This window comes from Vulpes lagopus, chromosome 2 (genome assembly GCF_018345385.1).
Source record: "Vulpes lagopus strain Blue_001 chromosome 2, ASM1834538v1, whole genome shotgun sequence".
NCBI classification, from domain to species: Eukaryota; Metazoa; Chordata; class Mammalia; order Carnivora; family Canidae; genus Vulpes; species Vulpes lagopus.
In genome coordinates this window covers 22,514,349-22,533,002 of record NC_054825.1, presented here as the reverse complement: position 1 = coordinate 22,533,002, position 18,654 = coordinate 22,514,349, and the positions used below count along the sequence as shown (strand labels likewise).

General features: G+C 38.8%; 1 protein-coding gene across 5 annotated transcripts in view; it reads right to left on the bottom strand.

The window, feature by feature from the left end:
* The window catches only part of SORCS1 (sortilin related VPS10 domain containing receptor 1), a 495,497-nt gene that overhangs the window by 131,576 nt on the left and 345,267 nt on the right, over positions 1 to 18,654 (bottom strand). For all 5 annotated transcript variants that reach the window (XM_041746197.1, XM_041746198.1, XM_041746200.1 and 2 more), the window contains exon 6: positions 4,121 to 4,185. In XM_041746197.1, the coding sequence (XP_041602131.1) occupies positions 4,121 to 4,185 (65 nt within the window). The remainder of the gene's footprint in view (positions 1 to 4,120; positions 4,186 to 18,654) is intronic.

Below are 18,654 nucleotides of genomic sequence, written 5' to 3'. Positions count from 1 at the left end.
AGATGATGCCTGAGTGCATGCACATTCATACACACACACACACACACACACACACACACACACACACTATCTAAACAATAAAATCTTTGTCTCCAGGATGAGGACCTGTCAATTTGTCCTCAGTTAAAAGCAGGGGCCAATAACAAATGCCACATCCAATAAACATGTTCGAAATTTTCTAATAACAATTCCTGTGATTGACTGCAATTGAGGTTGCTCTCCCCAGCCCACCTCCCAAGGCAGAGAGGTAATGCAAGGAAGAGTAACATCCTTGGCACACTGTAAACTACTAGACAGTCAGATCCCAGAGCACAGGGGTAGAAATGTCTGTGGCAGTCATAGACTGTCACAGAGCAGGACAAAAGCTCTTTCCAGAGCTTACCTGCCCTCTGCTATGGAGACTTCAGTGGAGACAGAAATCAATTATAAAGTGTAATCTAGGGAAATCTGAAATGAGACTAAAACTGAACTTTGAATAACAAGCCCAGATATTTGTAAGCCACCCTATGAGGATGAGCCAAATAAGAGAGAGAGGGATTTTTCCTGTGTCAAAATAACAGAATTCCGGAATCCATTAAAATCAGAAAGAAATTACTTATTCAATGTCAGAAATATTGTATTTTGACATATACCCTATAAGATGTATGACCTAGAATATAAACAATGGGCTGCACAGACTTAAATTTTGTCCTAAATAATACTGCAAGGATAGAAATACAAGAAGGATCTCAATCAGAAAATAGAGAAAGAAGTAGCACACAGACATTGGAATTTCCTGCAGCAACTGACCAGCCTGGAACCTGAGTTTAATAAATACGGTCTCCTCTACATACACTAATACCTTACTACTCTGATCAATCTGCTCTTTCCTTCTTTCCTCTTCCTCTCTGTTTCTTTGACTGGTGTCCTGGTTATCAAGTACCTTGAGGAAGAGGAAGAGGAAGGAAGAGAGAGAGGGAGGGGGAGAAAGACAAAGAGAGGGACTGGATATGATACTGAAAAAAAATATATCTTTTTTTTTTTTAATACCCAGTCAGGTCAGGCATTATGCCTAGATCCTTTATTTCAATTGGTAGGTAATTTTTTTTTTCTGTTTTGTTTTGACAGGGATAACTTTTCAAATTAAATCCCTTTATTGAATTTTCACTCTTGGGTAGTTTCTGAAGATGCTGCCTTTGCAAAAAAAGTAAAATAAAATAAATAAAATTAGAACTGATCTATTTCATGCCATGTGAAAGCTGAGCCCAAGATGACAGTTTGCCATTATCAACCTTCATGGCTGCAGGGAGCATAGGAATAATGTCGGGTGAAAGAAAACGTGCACATCAGAGTAAGTGAGGGACTTATTGTTTTCAGGATGTGGGGTTATGTGATTAGATGCCACAAGCCAGAGCAGTTTTATCCCCAAAAGTTTAAAAATGAAAGCAATCTGGGATGTTACCAATTCCATCTGGAGCTTCCTAAACAAGAGGTGCAGTCATGGGAGACAGACCCTAAAGCTCTTTCATTAGTTTTTTTGTTATGGGACTTGGTTACTCTTAAACATGTTCTGCTGACCAGCAGCATGGGCTTCGCCTGGGGACTTATTAGGAATGCAGACTCTTGGGCCTCTATTGAACCAGAATCCACATTTTAACACGATCCCTTGTTGAGCCATGTTATGTTCAGATGTGAGGCGCAATGCCCTAAAAATTTCCAACAACTTAATAAGTGACTTGTTCAATTGGCCAACTATGTATTCACTCACTCAACAAATATTTATTAAGCTCCATCTACAACCCTGTGGCACATGCTGGAGACATGATTATGAACAAAGATACACACGGTCCCTTCTCTCCTAGAACCTGGAGGCCAAGTCATTGTAATTAATCACTACAGATGGTCCAGATATAAACACCCATTTCTATTTTTTGTTTAACTGGTTATGTGAAATAATTTTAGTCTCACATAAAGGCTGCAAGAACTAGTATAGAGAGTTCCCCTCTACTGTTCTCCTGGCTACCCCCAAAGGTAGCATCCCGTATAACCATAGAATGAAAGCAAGCAAAATATGAATTGTTTTAGACTGAGAGTTCAAGAAATGGATTGTCCTGAGAAATGGATGTCTTTTCTGGTTTTGATATTATTCTACAGTTTTTTTCAACTTTCCTGTGAGCCAAAAATTATTTCAAAATAATAAGTTAAAAAAATAGAAATGGATGTTTACACCTGAGCCACCCATAGTGATTAATTACAATGAACTGGTCTGGGAAGGGAGAAGAGAAGAGGACAGTCCATGTGGAAGAACCAGCAGGTATCAGAATCTTGTGGTGAGACAGAGGGCCCTGCATGTTCCAATGAGAACAAGCCTACAGGCCTGTAGACAAGGAGTGAGGAGAAGACAGAATGAGATGAGCCAGGAAACAGGCAGGTACTGATTATGCCGGAGCTACAGGTCAAGGTGAGAACTTTGACCAAATGTCATGAATCGTTCTGCCTAAGGAAAAGATTGCTCTGGATCTTGTGTAGTGAAAACTGAATTCTGGAATCCAAGATAGCATCGTCAGTTCTAGAGCTGAAAGGGTTGCCACCAGAAAGAACCCACTGAAGGGGTGGCTCTAAACTTTCAGCACATTCTGTGTCAGGCACAGTGCTGTGCATAGTACATATGGCAGTCCCACCTGCGTTTATTTTTATTTTTTTCCCACCTGAGTTTAAAATGGAAAAGGTGAGGTCAGCTTGGACCCTGATCTGTCCCCTCACTGATTCTGCCAAAGAATATATTCATTCCCCAAAGGGGGAGCAAAACCTCTGGAGATGAAAATTTTCATGCCCTGTGCATAGTAATGAAGTAGATGTGGTTTCTAGAGAGTTTGGAGCACAGAGGTGACCTGCTTCTTCATGCAGTAAGCTGGTAAGGGATAGGTATCTTCCGCTTTTGCATTCAGATGAGCTGAGGGCAAGTGGACAGGAACAAGAGACAGTGACAATGAAGTTATTGGACTGTGAGGGATATTTGTGAAATGTAATGTCTCAAAATTAGATTATCACCTTCTGGCTCAGTGCTGGACCCCCTCATTGGTCTGGGCTACCTGCAGATTGTCAATTCTCCTTCTTTCCTCTACACTTGAGACAACTTCTTCCTCCCAAATGCCATCCCTCCAGCCTTTCCTCATCTCACCTCTTTTTCTTCTACATGGTTCCCCTTTTCTCTTTCTTTGAACCCTTTCACCTGCGGTGCCTTATCTTAGGTCTGGCGGATTCCTCCCCTCCCTGGCCCTTCTAGAGATCCTCTGGATCAAAGAAGGAGAAGGAAACATATGAAGTTGCTGCTGTTGTTTAAATATATTAAACTTTCTATGCTTTGGTTTCCTCTTCTGTAAAATCAGAAAAATAACCTACAAGTTGTTGTGGGGATTGTGATAAAATATATAAAGTGATTAGCATAATTCTGCATATAGGGAAGTGCTCAGCCAATATTTAGCTAGGACAGGAATCACTCTGATTAACTTATTTCATTTACAGATGGAGAAGCAGAGGCATGAAGAGTTTAAGTAGCCTTTTTAAGTGACTAATTTTTCACAATTAGTAAGTGAACTTTTGAGTCCACTGACATGGGTTTGGATCCGGGACCACATTTTTTCTGTATCATGTCCCCAAAAGCTGCAATCTCCATACAAAGTGCAGGCCCTACAGCAGCTCTGGCTAAGAACTACTGAGATGCCACTGAACCTACTCAACGGATGCTTCCCTCTACCTGGTAATGATGAGGGATGGTTCTCTTGTCCCTGTCCTTTCCAAGTGCTTTGTGACTTTCCAGACAAAACATGGAGACACTGCCTAGACCGTATCTGATAAAATAAGGAAACTAGAAAAACAAATCCAAACAAAATGGCAACAATAACATAATAATAACAATAGCTACAAAAACACTTCAGTAGTAAGAAATTGGGGTGTTTCCCCCTTACCTGGAAAAGAAAAACACCTTGATTGGATAAGTAATGTTAGAAATCATTACAAGTCTGGATGACTAAGGACTTGGATTATTACTGTTGTGATTTTCCTAGACACAGACACAGCTCATGGCAAACTGGTAAAACTAGCATCACTATGAAAATCATGGGGAAGTTGAATTACTTACGACCATCTACAGTTCTGGCCTCGAGATGCACAAGGTCTGGTTCCTTATTTGACCCCATTACGGACCTAAAAAATGGAGAAACAGGAAAACGAATACCAACATTAATGACTTCACCATGTGCCTCAGAGAAACTCAGCTGAGCCCCTGGCCTACTAACATTCACAGAATTCAAACACCACAATCCTTGGAATACATCTACTGTATTTATTTATATGGTCTGACAGTAAAATTTCCACTTCAAATAAAAACTATAATGGAACCTTTATTTGATGAAGGCCAGCCTTAACTCTGACAAGGATGTTGTGTTATTAGCTCAGACTTGCAAATAAGTCCGACACATGGCATGTGTGTCCTCCTGTGACAATCTCACTGACAGTATATTAAACTTTCAAGACTTATCAGGCAAATTCCAGGCAGGCTGCTTTAGCTGGGTGACTTGAACAGTGATTTACATAGCAAGCTAATCTAATTAATTTTTCCATTTGAAATGAGGGCAGCCCCTGTGGCCCAGTGGTTTAGCACCGCCATCAGCCCAGGGTGTGATCCTGGAGGTCTGGGATCGAGTCTTACATCAGGCTCCCGGCATAGAGCCTGCTTCTCCCTCTGCCTGTGTCTCTGCCTCTCTCTCTCTCCCTGTGTGTCTGTCATGAATAAATAAATAAAATCTTTAAGAAAAAAAAAAAGAAATGAGCAGTACTATGTCCCTCTTTCCTACAAACTAAACAATCCATGTGACCCCACCAATGCAGTGGGCAGTGTGGCACAGGGTGATCATTCTCTGTATTGTTGAACCAGTGTGAGGAAATGCAGATGCACCTCACTTAATGATACATGCCTGAAACTATATGTGTAAGTAAAATAAAATAAAAAGCAAAATAAGAGTCTATTTTGAATGCCTTGGAGGCACTTATTATTTAGTGTAATCTTGCAGTGAGCCATATTAAGTAGAAAATAATTATTCTGTTACCTGAGCTATAATAGTCAAATGTTGAATGAAAGAAGGAAGGAAATGAACAGAAGGAGGGGGTATATAATGGTCTGTGAGCTCTTTGAAATAAGTAAATTAATCATTGTCCTAAGGGCATTCCTAGCACTCTTCTTATTTGAACTCATTTTCTTAGCTCAAAGAGTCTGAAGCATAGCTAGCTTAGTTTCCCCTCATCTTAAGAAAGAAGACTCCTAAAGGCCCTATTATCACTGTCAGTAACTTTTCTCTGATTGATGCATGGCCTGAATTTCAGAGTCTGTGCTTGAAACATTACACCCTGCTTTCTTTTTCCAGGCAGCAGAAATGGCCTAATAAGGATTTAATAATAAACCTAATAAGGGTTTAATAATTTTCCTCAAGGAGACAGGGGCCCAGCCCGTGGCCACTTCACATCATTGGAATCTGAATGTGGGCAGTTGGTGACTTTCTGACCATCACTTCAGTCAAGTACTAGAGCACCTGTTGGTCTAGGGATGGTGGTTCTCCATTTCCCACACGGAAGCATTGACTGGATCCATAGGCGACCTCTTCTGACAAAGCCACATTCGTGATATTAAGAAAGAAAACAAGCTCCCTAAAAACCTTCAAACTAGAAATTGCAGCAGCTAACTGTTTTTTTGTGAATTATTAATGGGTAGTTACATACTGCTCACCTCTCACCATGCCTGTTGCCCTGAGTTTCTTCCTTGAAATGACTAGCACCTATGATGCCCAGGAGAAGGCTAGCATCCCAGAGGCACATGTTAAAAACTAGCAGGCAGACCTTCTGCTGGGCTAATGGTGAGTGTCAATGGGAGACAAAACAATTACTCTGCATCCAGTTGCATCTTTCCATGTGCTCATGGCCCTGAATCAATAATAGCAGTTGGCTCGTAAGATCTTTTGTTATTTCTAAAGACAGGATCTGTTGTTTCATGTGATGTTTCCGCTCTTATCAATTCACAAAAAGAAACAGGAACAAAACCGAGTCCCTTGTTTCTCTGGAGTCTACTATGGCTAACCAAATCCCCTTACCCTGGCCATTTTTTTTTCCCCATCTGGAGTAAAATAACTACAACAAAATAAAATTTTAAAGTCAAACTACAATGTTTCCAACAACTTTTATTTGCTACTAGGCTCACCCCTTTTCCTAGTAGTCTGGGAGGACCTCTAGATCTGCAGTCACAGATCATAAAGAATTATTACTGCTTTTACTTCATGGCCCTGGTAAATTCTCAAAAGCTGAAGCCAAACAATGCTAAATGTCTGCAGAGGTGCTGGTTTTAATGGTCCTGTCATTGACCAGACACCTTGCAGAAGCACATCACCGCAGTTGACCACGAAGTATCATCCTCTAGCCTATTTATACATTCTACTTGTGGCCCTGGCGTTCAGCGGTTATCTGTGTATATTATGACCAATTATTGTGCTTTGCTCACTTATGGTGACAATAATGGTAACAGGTGGTTTGCCATGGATTGGCAGGAGGAGAAAATGGGGCAGGATGGTTAAAGGATACAAACTTTCAGTTATAAGATGAATAGGACCTGAGGATGTAATGTACAGCTAGGTAAGTATAATTGATAATACTGTATTGTATAACTGAAATTAGTTAGGAAAGTATAACTTTAGCTTTGAAAGATGAAAGAAAGAAAGAAAGAAAGAAAGAAAGAAAGAAAGAAAGAAAGAAAGAGAAAGAAAGAAGAAAGAAAGAAAGAAAGAAAGAAAGAAAGAAAGAAAGAAAGAAAGAAAGAAAGAAGAAAGAAAAGAGAAAGAAAAAAGGTAAATATGTGAGATGATGGATCTGTTAACTCAGTTGTGGAAATCCATTCACACTGGATATGTTTCTGAAATCAGCACATGGTATACTTTAAATATAACTTTATTTGTCAATTACACCTCAATAAGGCTCAAAAATAACAGCAAATTAAAAGTGCATAAACATAAAATTTAATCCAAAATGATCCCTTGATATCTTCTTTTCACAGTGAGAGCTTAAGAATGTCTTCAAGTATCTGTATCCATCATGACAGTAAGTCTGACTTTTGGTATTAAGCACAAAGGGTTGGACACCCTTGCTTTATGCTTTTAGATTGCCCTGTATATATGTATTCCTGTCATGGTTCATAATGGTTTGCTCGATCTCTTTGCATAAATGCCCCTTTTACTTTATTGAGCTCCCACAATGCAGGTGCTGTTTTATTATCACCAAATTCTCTGTGCTTACTAGAGCATAGAGATGAATGTTTCCTCAGTAAACATATAGACAACATTTTTACACTGGTTAGTATCTACTGTAATATCTGATATATTGGGTTATTCAATTCTGGGACTCAAAAAGAACCTCTCTGCAGTATGAGATGAAAAATTTTGATCCAGGGTCCTTTAATTATATAAGAAGGCAATAGGTGGCTGTATCTAATATATCTTTATATTGCCTGTGTGTCTATTTGAGAAAATGATTTCCCTTTTTGAACTAAATTTCACAGAAGGGCAGGGAAGTCTTCATGTCTTAGCAAGTGTGTGTGTGTATTTGGGGTCTCTGGAATTCCCTTCTACCCTTATTCTACCTTCTTAACCCTTTTTAAAAAATGTTTTTGTTATTCTGTTTTTTAAATTTTCATGTATACAATAAAATAATTTAATAATCCTATACATCTCTCAGTGCTCATCAAGATAAGTATATTCTTAGATCCCTTTATTTCACCTATCCAACAGCCCACCGTCCCTCTGGCAAACACTAGTTTCTTCTCTGTATGTAAGGGTGTTACTTTTGGGGGCACCTAGGTGGTTCAGTTGGTTAGGCAGCTGTTTTCAGCTCAGTTATGACCTCAGAGTCCTAGGACTGATCCCAGGGTCCTAGGATTGAGCCCCAATTGTGCTCTCTGCTTAGCGGGGAATCTGCTTCTCCCTTTGCCACTCCTCCTGCTTGTGCTCTCTCTCTTTCTCTCTTTCAAATAAATAAATAAGATCTTTTTTAAAAAAGTTTTTTTTGTTTCTTTTTTTTTCTTTGACATTTGTTTCTGAAGTTCTACATATGAGTGAAATCATATGGTATTCATCTTTCTCTGACTGACCTCTAGATTCATCCATGATGTTGCAAATAGCAAGATTTCATTTCCTCTTTTTTTTTTAAGGCTGAGTAAAATTCCATAGTATACATATACCACATATTTATCCATTCGCCTACCAATGGTAACTTGGGTTGCATTCATACCTTGGCTATTATGAGTAATGCTGCAATTAATTTTTAACTATCAGAGTGGCTAAAATAAAAAGCATAAGAAATACCAAGTGTCGGCAAGGATGTAGAAAAAAAGAAATCCTTATGTACTGTTGGTGGGAAGGCAGGCTGGTATAGCCACTGTGGAAAACAGAGTGAAGGTTCCTCAAAAAATTAAAAAATAGATGTGATCCAGTATTCTATTAATGGGTATTTACCCCAAGAAAAAGAAAACATTAATTTTAAAGGATATATGCACCCCATGCCTTCTTAACTCTTATAGGCTCAGCAGCAGATATATGAAGTTGAAAACAGACTTTCCAGTGAAGATGCCACTTACACTAAGTTGGTTACTCCTCCTGAGACTCCCAGAATCAAGCACATACTTTTGCATAGCATAGATTTTCAATTAATGACTCATCTGTCTACGCCTACCTTATTGACTGATGAGCTCAAACATTTCTGTATTTCCGTGCCAGGCACCATGTATGGCATGTATACCCATTCAATAAATGTTTACTGAATGCTTTTGGAAAAAGGAGAAGTATACAACCAACACGCAAGCATTTATCAATGTATTTGTATATGTGAAATTTGGCAAGTTACTTAATATCTCTGTGCTTTTTTTTTATTGTTTTAATCAATAAAACAAAGCTAAAATAAGTCTTCCTAGAATATATATCTTAAAGCACTTAGCAGATCCTTTGTAGATAGCAAGGGTTCAGAAATGTAGCAGATTTCTTTCTTTTCTTTTTTTCCTTTCTTATTTTAGGAGGTAGATAGGGAATGTAAATATTCACTTGAAAATTATTTATTTATTTATTTTTAATTATTTTTTTTTTACTCACTTGAAAATTAAAGCTAATGTTGGTAATAAAAATTTTTTGGGATTTCACGGGTCCCCCGTTAGCAAATATGATTTATCAACATGATTTATGATCATAAATCAAAAGATAAAAAAAGAGTCAACCACCCAGAGAGCAACTATATGAATAAAATCACTTTTTTTATTCAGTGAAACATTCTAAGCCCCTAATATATGGTAAGAATAAGGCTATGGATTCCCTGTTCCTACGAACTTTTGAGCTAAGGAGGAGCTCCATAGTCACCCATGAAACAAGAGTTTTCATAATCAAGGTGCTCTTTGAAGACCTAGGAGGAATCATCTTTCACTTGCAGATAGAAACCTGTGGGAGAAGGAAGGGCCAGGACTCCTTTACAGTAAATGAATTCCATCTTCAAGAATATGCAATAATATGATCAATGGACAGAAGGAGTGGAAAAACATTCTCCTTAGAGATGAATAGCAAGTAAAGATGAATCTGCAGGTCAAAGAGAGGATGGCGCATAAAGGCATCTACTAGCAAGTCAACAGATCTAATGTTTTCAGAGCAGCAGTAGAAAATAAACATTAGGCAGAGGTCCAATCACAAAGCATCTTGTGCATCATTCTAAGGTTTTTTATTTTATCCTACAAGCCATGAAATATTACTAAAGTATAAGTTAAATGGGCAAGACTATATATAGCTAAAAGGAAGAACTGGCCTCATATAAGTGTAGGCCTCCTCTGCACCTAAAGCATTAGGTGAAGGCCCTCAGGCCATGCTAGATCCAGCTCTGTTGAAAACAAGACAAAACCAGCCTCACACATCTATGTTTCCAGTATCTTAAGTTGCTGTTCCCACAGAGGAGCCACTTTTGAATAAAATCTAAGGACTCCTAGAGTTAAGAATGCAAATAAAACAATCACTCCCTGATATAGTGCACCGTGATATTAGCAGTGCAACATCAGCCTTCTGAAATGCAATCAGCCAAATGCAGCCTTTGTAGACGTTTTCTACAGAGGAACTCAGAAATGTCACTAGTTAATCATTCTCTTGGCATTTTATCTGAGTTTATACCAGTTTAATATAGTGCTCAATAAATGCTGCAGAGCCACAAAATGTCCTGATATAGATAACCGCAGAGCAAGTATTAAAAAATAAACACCGTGACGGGATAGCACCTATTTATTCAGATTTAGAATTGCAGTTAATGGTATACGGAAGAAGGAACAGGGATCTGCAGACTAGCGGAGGCTGGGAAGCTGGAGACACCTGCCTTCTTTTTGTTTCAAAGGAGCATGATATTCTCACAAGCTCTGTCCATAAATGAAGCCCAAAGAAGCAAGTGGTTATATCTGCCCCAGAGAGAAGCAAAACCTGTCCAAGTATTAGTGGCTGGCTCTCTAGATTTCCTCTTCTGTAGCCAAGAGTTTCCTCTTCCCCTGGCATCATAGGCTGTCAAGAGAAAGATCATCAGGAAAGTCCTAGTGAACGTAAGAACTCTTATTCTGGAACGAAGCAGCTTATCCTGAGGTCTCATTTCCTCCCCATCTAGGGAAAATGGGCTAGAAAAAAAATAATAAAAAGCTGCCTAGTGGAATCCCTGGGTGGCTCAGCGGTTTGGCTCCTGCCTTCGGCCCAGGGCGTGATCCTGGAGTCCCGGAATCGAGTCTTGCGTCTGGCTCTCTGCATGGAGCCTGCTTCTCCCTCTGCCTGTGTCTCTGCCCTCCTGCCCCGTGTCTCTCCTGAATAAATAAATAAAATCTTTAAAAATAAAAATAAAAATAAATATTTTTAAAAAGCTGCCTAAATGTGTCATTTTAGCCTCTCTCTTAATCCTAAGACATAGGCTTGCTTGATTTCTTCTGGGATCCACACTGTCACAGTGGTTTCCCAGAACAAAGATAGCTGCTACAAATAAATAAATAGAACGACCAAAAACAAACAAAGAGATGCTTTGTTTCTTAAATGCATAATGGCTACTGAGAATCAGCAGGGCCAATATCCACAGGAACAACAAATTCTGCATTTTGCCATCTTTACTCCCTCAAACTAGAAGCCTAACTGTTGAATTATATGATGTCTGCAACAAAGTGTATGTGAGTGTGCATATGTGTGGTTGTGTGTGTGTGTGTGTGTGTGGTTATAGGAGCAAGGTGAGGAATGGGGTATCTGACTCAGGATGAAGGCATACATAAAGCTCAGGAAGGTAGTAAGGGGAAAAGGATGTTTGTTGAACCAAGTGGATGGTGGAAAACAAAAGTGAAAGTTGCAAGAGCGATACTGAGCAACAAGCAACATGCTTCTTCAGACATCAGAAGACCAGATCTAAGTCAGCTGGACAAGCCATTCTGCTGCAGTACTGCCCCTCCCCCACTTTCCCTTTATTTTAATGGCTTCACTCCCAAAACCATCGATTCATTTCCCATTTTCTTATTTCCTCACTGTTTGGACCCATCTCCTTGCTTTCATTGTTCCCTGAATACAGATGAGGGGATCTAGAGAGGCACCAGGGAAGATGACCAGATCACCAGTCCAGTCCTCAAACAGAAATCACAGTGCCAGTGAGATACAGAGAAATATACTGAAAATGATCAAACAGTTTGGGATTGAGGTAAAAGAGTAGCTCACAATATTTTTAAAAATAAGGTTTCTTTTTATCTTTTCAAACTGTGGTGTTATCATACTCTATGCATTTTTTAGCAACTTGTTAATTTTACTCTAATCCATTTTAGAGACTGTTCTATGCCAGAACATAAGATTAATGGGCTAGATCTCTAACTACTTTATTGCAATTTATTAAATTAAAATATCCAATTTGTCTATCTATTGTCTATTGATTGACCCAGAGCAAAAATGCATAATAAATGAAAAAAAAAAACCCTGGAAACACACAGACAAAATTCATAATAATAGCCATCTCTGAGAGGTTTTGGAATTGAGGGTGACAAAGAGATCATTATCCTTATCAGTAATTTAAAAATTTTTACAACATATTTATGCATTACTCTTATAATTAATATTAACAAATCTGTACTATTAAGAACAACAAGAAAGTTTCTTCAGTTTGGAAAACAAAGTCTGAGGAGACATATCATCAATGTGTGCAGTCACAAAAGGATAGAGAGAAGGAACGAGTGAAGTTAGGATGGAGAGGAGACCTGAAATATTCTCTAATCTCAGACTACTCACAACTCTGCCACTATCTTCCTATGAGTACGTAGAAAGCTAGTGGTGTGGGAGAGCTATGGCAGGGAGAAAACAATGCTAAGGATACCAGGAAGTGTGTGTTTGTGTTGTTCTTAAATTTGGAGTGAAAGGGAAAATGTGTGGACCCACATCAGGCTTAGGACCAGAGAGACCATGTTAAGAGAAGACAGGAGAGGAAAGAACATTACCACTTCCCCTTTCTTTCCCTTTCTGTCAAGGACAAAAGTCTTCAGACTAGAAGGTAGAACAAACCTGCATAAAAGGATTGAAAACTGAACATTTTGCTGCTGGAGAGAATTTGGCCCAGAGAAATTATTCTCTATTAGGGAATTCCAAAAACAGTAATATCCAAAGTTTTAGTTTGAACATACCAAGGAAGAAAAACAAGAATGAGACATGCCAATATATGATGACTTGTTGGGTGTAAGTTGAGGAAATGTACGAGTGTGCTTATGCTTTAATGTAAGAAAATATACACAAAATAGAAAGTAAAAATAGCCAAAAAAAAAAAAAAGCCAAACCCCACAGGAATTATAGTATCTTCTCCCTACATCTCAATGAATCATTTTGTACACCCCTGGGGCACTGCTGCAGCTACCTCACCATGGAGACTATTGCTCTAGACTGTGGGTTCATGGGTTATCCTTAATATTTATCACCCAGAAGTGCAGACAACTGATTCTCAATTAAGTTTTTTAATGAATGGATGAATGAATTCAACAAATATTTATGACTACTAATAATATGCAAAGGCAATTCTAAGGTGCTGAGGGCTTGGGAGTAAATTAAATAGAGGATAATGCCTGTACTTCATGAAGCTTCCATTTCCATACAGAAGGTAGGGAAGGTATAAAAAAACATAAATATATATCAGGTGGTGATAACAACATTTATTGAAAGTTGTGTAGAAAAAAATATACAAACTATAAGACGGTTTAACTACATCAAAAACACTACTGTCATATGGTGTTGATCAAAGGCTGGTGTCCATCTGTTAAGTGTAGAATCGATATCATACAGGGCTTGCAAGGCTGTGCCCCTGTTGGCATCCTGCTCATCAACTGTCAACAACTTGGATAAGAATATCTATTGTGTGCCTACAAAATTCACACATGACACAAACTGAGGAAAAATAATGACTAGATAACAAAGGTGGTGGTAGCTCTAAAAGCAAGTCACTTGCCGAAGGGCATGTAGCTAATAAATGATATAATCAGATTGGAACCTAGGCTCTCTAATTTTTCTACAGCTCCATGTATCATCTGTAAAAAGGATAAAATAAATAAGATTGTTGTGAAGGGTACAAGAAAAGAGTAGGTGCAGCATCACTATTGTCAACAGTATGAATTAAACGGTCCTTTAGAGATGAAAAGTCTCTTAGAGATGAAGTAGTCCAAACAGCACATGTCACAATTAAGGAAGTCAAGGCTTCAAGACAATAAATATCATGTCTGAGGTTACACCACTCAAACAGCATCAAGGCTAGAAATACTAAGCCAGGGACACCTGGGTTGCTCAGCAGTTGAGTGTCTGCCTTTGACTCAGGGCATGATCCCCAAGTCCTGGGACTGAGTCCCACGTCGGGCTCCCTGCATGGAGCCTGCTTCTCCCTCTGCCTGTGTCTTTGCCTCTGTGTGTGTGTGTGTCTCTCTCATGAATAAATAAATAAAATCTTTAAAAAAAGAAAGAAAGAAATACTAAGCCAGGTTCATGACTCTCTCCGATGATCTTTCTCATGAAAAATAATTCATTTCTCTTAACTCCTTAGTGTCTCCAAAAAGACACTGTTGACTCAAAAGACAATGTGTATGTCTTATACTGGAAATACAAGGAGAGATGATGGGAATAATTCAGATAATTTGACATCCTACAAGGGTCATGGGCTGCTATGGCTTGGTTGTTTGTGTCTCCCCCAAATTCATATGCTAAAACCTAATTTCCAAGGAGACGGCATTAGGACCTGAGCCCTTAGGAGGTGATGAGTGCCCAAGTGCAAGAGGCCAGAGAGGGCTCCCTTGCCCATTCTAGCATGGAAGAACATGGCAAGAAGGTAACTAACCATCTGCAACCCAGAAGAGGGCCTTCATCAGACCCCCATCATGCTGGCAGTCTGATCTTGGACTTCTGGTCCCTCAAACTGTGAGAGAGAAACTTCTGTTGTCTATAAGCCATCCAGTCAGTCTGTGGTATTTCGTTAGAGCCACCCACACGAACTGAGACATGTGTGGTGGGCATTAGGTTTGCATGGGCCTACGCGTATTTGAGAGGGTGCCATGTCTTGGAGTCTGGAAATAGCTTGCAAATAAGTTTAGTTTAGATCCTCAAATATCAGAGCCTCTAAGTGTGAAGGAGGCTTCTCTGCAGTTACTTGAAAATAACTAATAGATTTAGACCCTTGTGAGAAACACAATGTTAGTCTCCACACTAGACTGCCAGGTCCTCAGCCCTCACCAAAGGCTTGTTTAACCATCCTCGAATAGCTCTGCTCTACTTTTTCTTTCTTTCTTTCTTTCTTTCTTTCTTTCTTTCTTTCTTTCTTTCTTTCTTTCTTTCTTTCTTTTCTTTCTTCTTTCTTTTCTCTTTCTTTCTTTCTTTCTTTCTTTCTTTCTTTCTTTCTTTCTCTCTCTCTCTCTCTCTTTCTTTCTTTCTCTCTCTCTCTCTCTCTCTCTCTCTTTCTTTCTTTCTTTTATTTATTTATTCATGGAGACACCAGAGAGAGAGCCTGATGTGAACTCGATCCCAGGACTCCGTGATCATGACCTGAGCTGAAGGCAGATGCTCAAGCATTGAGCCACCCAGGTGCCCCATCTCTGCTCTACTTTTTGAGCCTGTTATGAAACAAACACATTCTTTCGTTTTGTTGTATTATAGATACTGCAGAAAAAAATACCCCAAGAGGCTCTAGCTCACAAGCCCCTCAATGTAGAAGGGAAAGTGACCCAGTCACAGTAGAGCTAGTAAAGGAACAAGGACAGAATCTGGTTGGATAATGAAGAAATCAGATTCATCCTCACAGCACGGGCCCAAGTTCCTGGGGTGTCAAATGGCAGCTACTCTCCTCAGTACTCTGCGTATTTACAAGGAATTTCTAGAGTTTTGAGTACTAGGTATGCAGAGATTTGGAACTGGGCAAATATCGTGATGATAAAACCTGTGAAAATACTTTGAAGGCCGTGCTAGTGGCCTTGGAACTCATATTAAACTGCGTGGCCAAGGAAACAAATGTGATGATGGAAAATGAGAGACACCTAATTTTTTAAAAAATTCATACTCTGCTAGTGATGCAAATTCTACAGTTCTAGTCAAAAACATCTTACAGCAACAGAAAGAGAAGAGAGGGAGATAGGGAGGGGAAGTTGGAATGAAAGGAAAGGAGAGGAAGAGGAGGGAGAGGCTATGAAAGAGGAGATGAGGAAGAGAAGACTTGAAGAAAAGGGGGGTAGATGGCAGGGTAGAGATGTGATGAGGATGACAAGAGGGAGAGGACAGAAGAGATTCCCTTCTAGCTAGCCATGCTGCAGGTCACATTCCTGTTGGTCTTCCCCCACCACCCACCCCAAATTCCACCAGCTGGGAAATAGGCATATATTATTCTTATAATTGGCATAATTTCTTTAAAAAACACTGCTTTCAGGAATATAATTGGAAAATAATGCATTTTCATTTAAAACACAATGGAAAGTGGACCAAAGTATAAAAAAGGAGAATAAAGCATTCACACTGTCCTTCCATCTGGAAGCAGTCACCTTTAACATTTTGTCATTGATCCTTCAGAGTACTTTTTTATGTTTCTGTAGGCATTCCCTTTTTTTTTTTTTAAAAAAAAAAACAACTTTTGTATCATACCATCAGCACAGCACAGCATAACATACTATAATATTGGAGCAGACTATTTTGCAGCTGTACAATATTCTGTAATTTACCTAACTGATAGGCTGACCATGGACTATCACTCGTGTCTATCCATAATACTGTGCTGGTTATCTTTGTAGGTAAATATTTGCATGTCTCTCTTATCTCTCAGTTTTTCAATAGGCAGAATTATTAAAAGAGGGAATTTTGCTAATTCAAAGTGAATGAACATTTGTTTAAGACTCCTGATAAACTGTCCAACTGTCCTCCAGAAAGTTTACATAAGTTACACTCAGAAGAGCACATGAGTGTCCATTTCCCAAGCCTTCACAAGGCTAAGTATTATCTTCTCAAAAAACCTATCCCTTTAATAGATTAATTAATGGCATAGCCTTTTTAAAATTTAATTTATTTATTCATGAGAGACACAGAGAGAGAGATTGGCAGAGACACAGGCAGAGAGAGAAGCAGGCTCCATGCAGGGAGCCCGACATGGGATTCAATCCCGGGTCTCCAGGACCACCCACTGAGCCGAAGGTGGCGCTAAACTGCTGAGCCACCCAGGTTGCCCAATGGCATAGCCTTTTTAATTTTTATATCCTTTTAATTTTAATTTCCTATTTGTGAGATTCAACCTTCTTATGTTATTTTTTTCTTTTATAGATTTCCTGTTCATATTCATGGGTCTTATATCTACAGAGATGTTTTTAGTCAAGTTTTCATTTATAAGAATGATCGAAATGTTTAGGATATTTATCCACTTCTTGGGCTGTCTTTTTCATATATATTTTTAATTAGTTCATTTGGAACCTGAATTGTTGGGGGATTTAATGATTTTATTTTATGTAAAAAAATTTTTAAGTAATCTTTACACTCAAATAGGGCTTAAACTCACAACCCTGAGATTAAGAATCACATGCTCTTCTAACTGAGCCAGCCAGGCACCCCTGTTTGGGGAATTAAAATCGCTGTTAAACAACTGAGGTCAGTCCTGTTTCACAGAGGTTTGTTTTTTGATGGGGAGCAGAAAACCTTGCTTTTTTCTTTGGTTAGGACAAAGAAGATGGGGAAAGGGGGATTAGTGTGTGTGTATGTATGTAATGGTGAGTACCTCCAAGTCGCCCTCCTGAGGGTGAAGGTGGTGTGAGGTACCCAACTGAACAAACCCATAACTATAGGTTCAGGGGTAAGGAATCTTCTGCTCTAGGACAAATAAAGGGACTGCATCATTAGGAAAATCCATTTTGTTCTGAGATCTTCATCTCAGGTCAGACCCTAAAATGTTCCTCTAAAAATAATTTTATTAGACAGCAATATCTTGCCCTTAATTAGCAGGTGGTGCCTTAATGGCATACTGGCATCTAACAGGGATTGTGTGCCTATGAGCTCAGAGTGAGAGCAGAGAGGTCCCTGAGGTGAAGAAGAGACAACAAACATAATCCAGAATTGGGCTTACTCACCATTTTTTCTGGTCACTTTGTTAGCTGAGCAACTAACCGATGGCATACATAAATAAATGGTCAAATGGGACAATTATTCCTTACAGAATTCCAATTAATACATATATAAGAAATGATAGAAATAGAAAATTTCTATTAGGACACCAGAGAAATCATTGCTGAAGGCAAAATTCACTGATGAATATTGAAATTAGTGAGTGAAATGCATAGCTTTACAGTATCCCTCCCAAAATATTTATTAATTATTGTAGTGCTTTTAGCATATGTTCATACAATTTTTGATACTCTTCCTGCCAGGAGTTGGAGATTAATTCTCCTTCCTTTGAGTATGTACTGGACTTAGTAGCTTGCTTTTAACCAATGGAGTACAGAACAGGAAAAACAGTAACTGCATTGGAGAAACCTAGCAGATCCCACCTAATCAAGTGATCAAGGTTAGTTAGCATCACTGGTAAAAAGACATATTGATATTTTGCACTGTTTGATATGATGTCATGAGATGGGCACATCATTTCTGTGATATTCTCCCCAACAACCTATAATCCTGTAAACATGAGAAACTATCAGACTAACCCAATTTGAGGGACATTCTAAAAAATATCTGACTAGCACACTTCAAAATTGTCCAGGTCATCAAAGAACAGGAACAACTGATGAGCTGCCACAGATCTGAAGAGACTTAAAGATATGAGAAATAAGTGCCATGTGGGGTTCTGAATTGGATTCTGGATCAGAAAAAAAGGGACATTATTTAAAAATCTGGGGGAATCCAAATAAAGTCTCTAGTTTAGTTGACAGCCTTTTAGTACTATTAATTTCTTAGTTGTAAATAGGGCTCCACAGTCATTAAAACATGTTAACTTAGGAGAAGCTGACTGAAGATCACATGAAAATTCTGTCTTATTTTTGCAATTCTTAATTGTAAAATTACTTTGAAATAAAAAATTAGGGAGAAAAAAATTATAGCCAAATCTTTTAAGGTTATACTCAATTACACC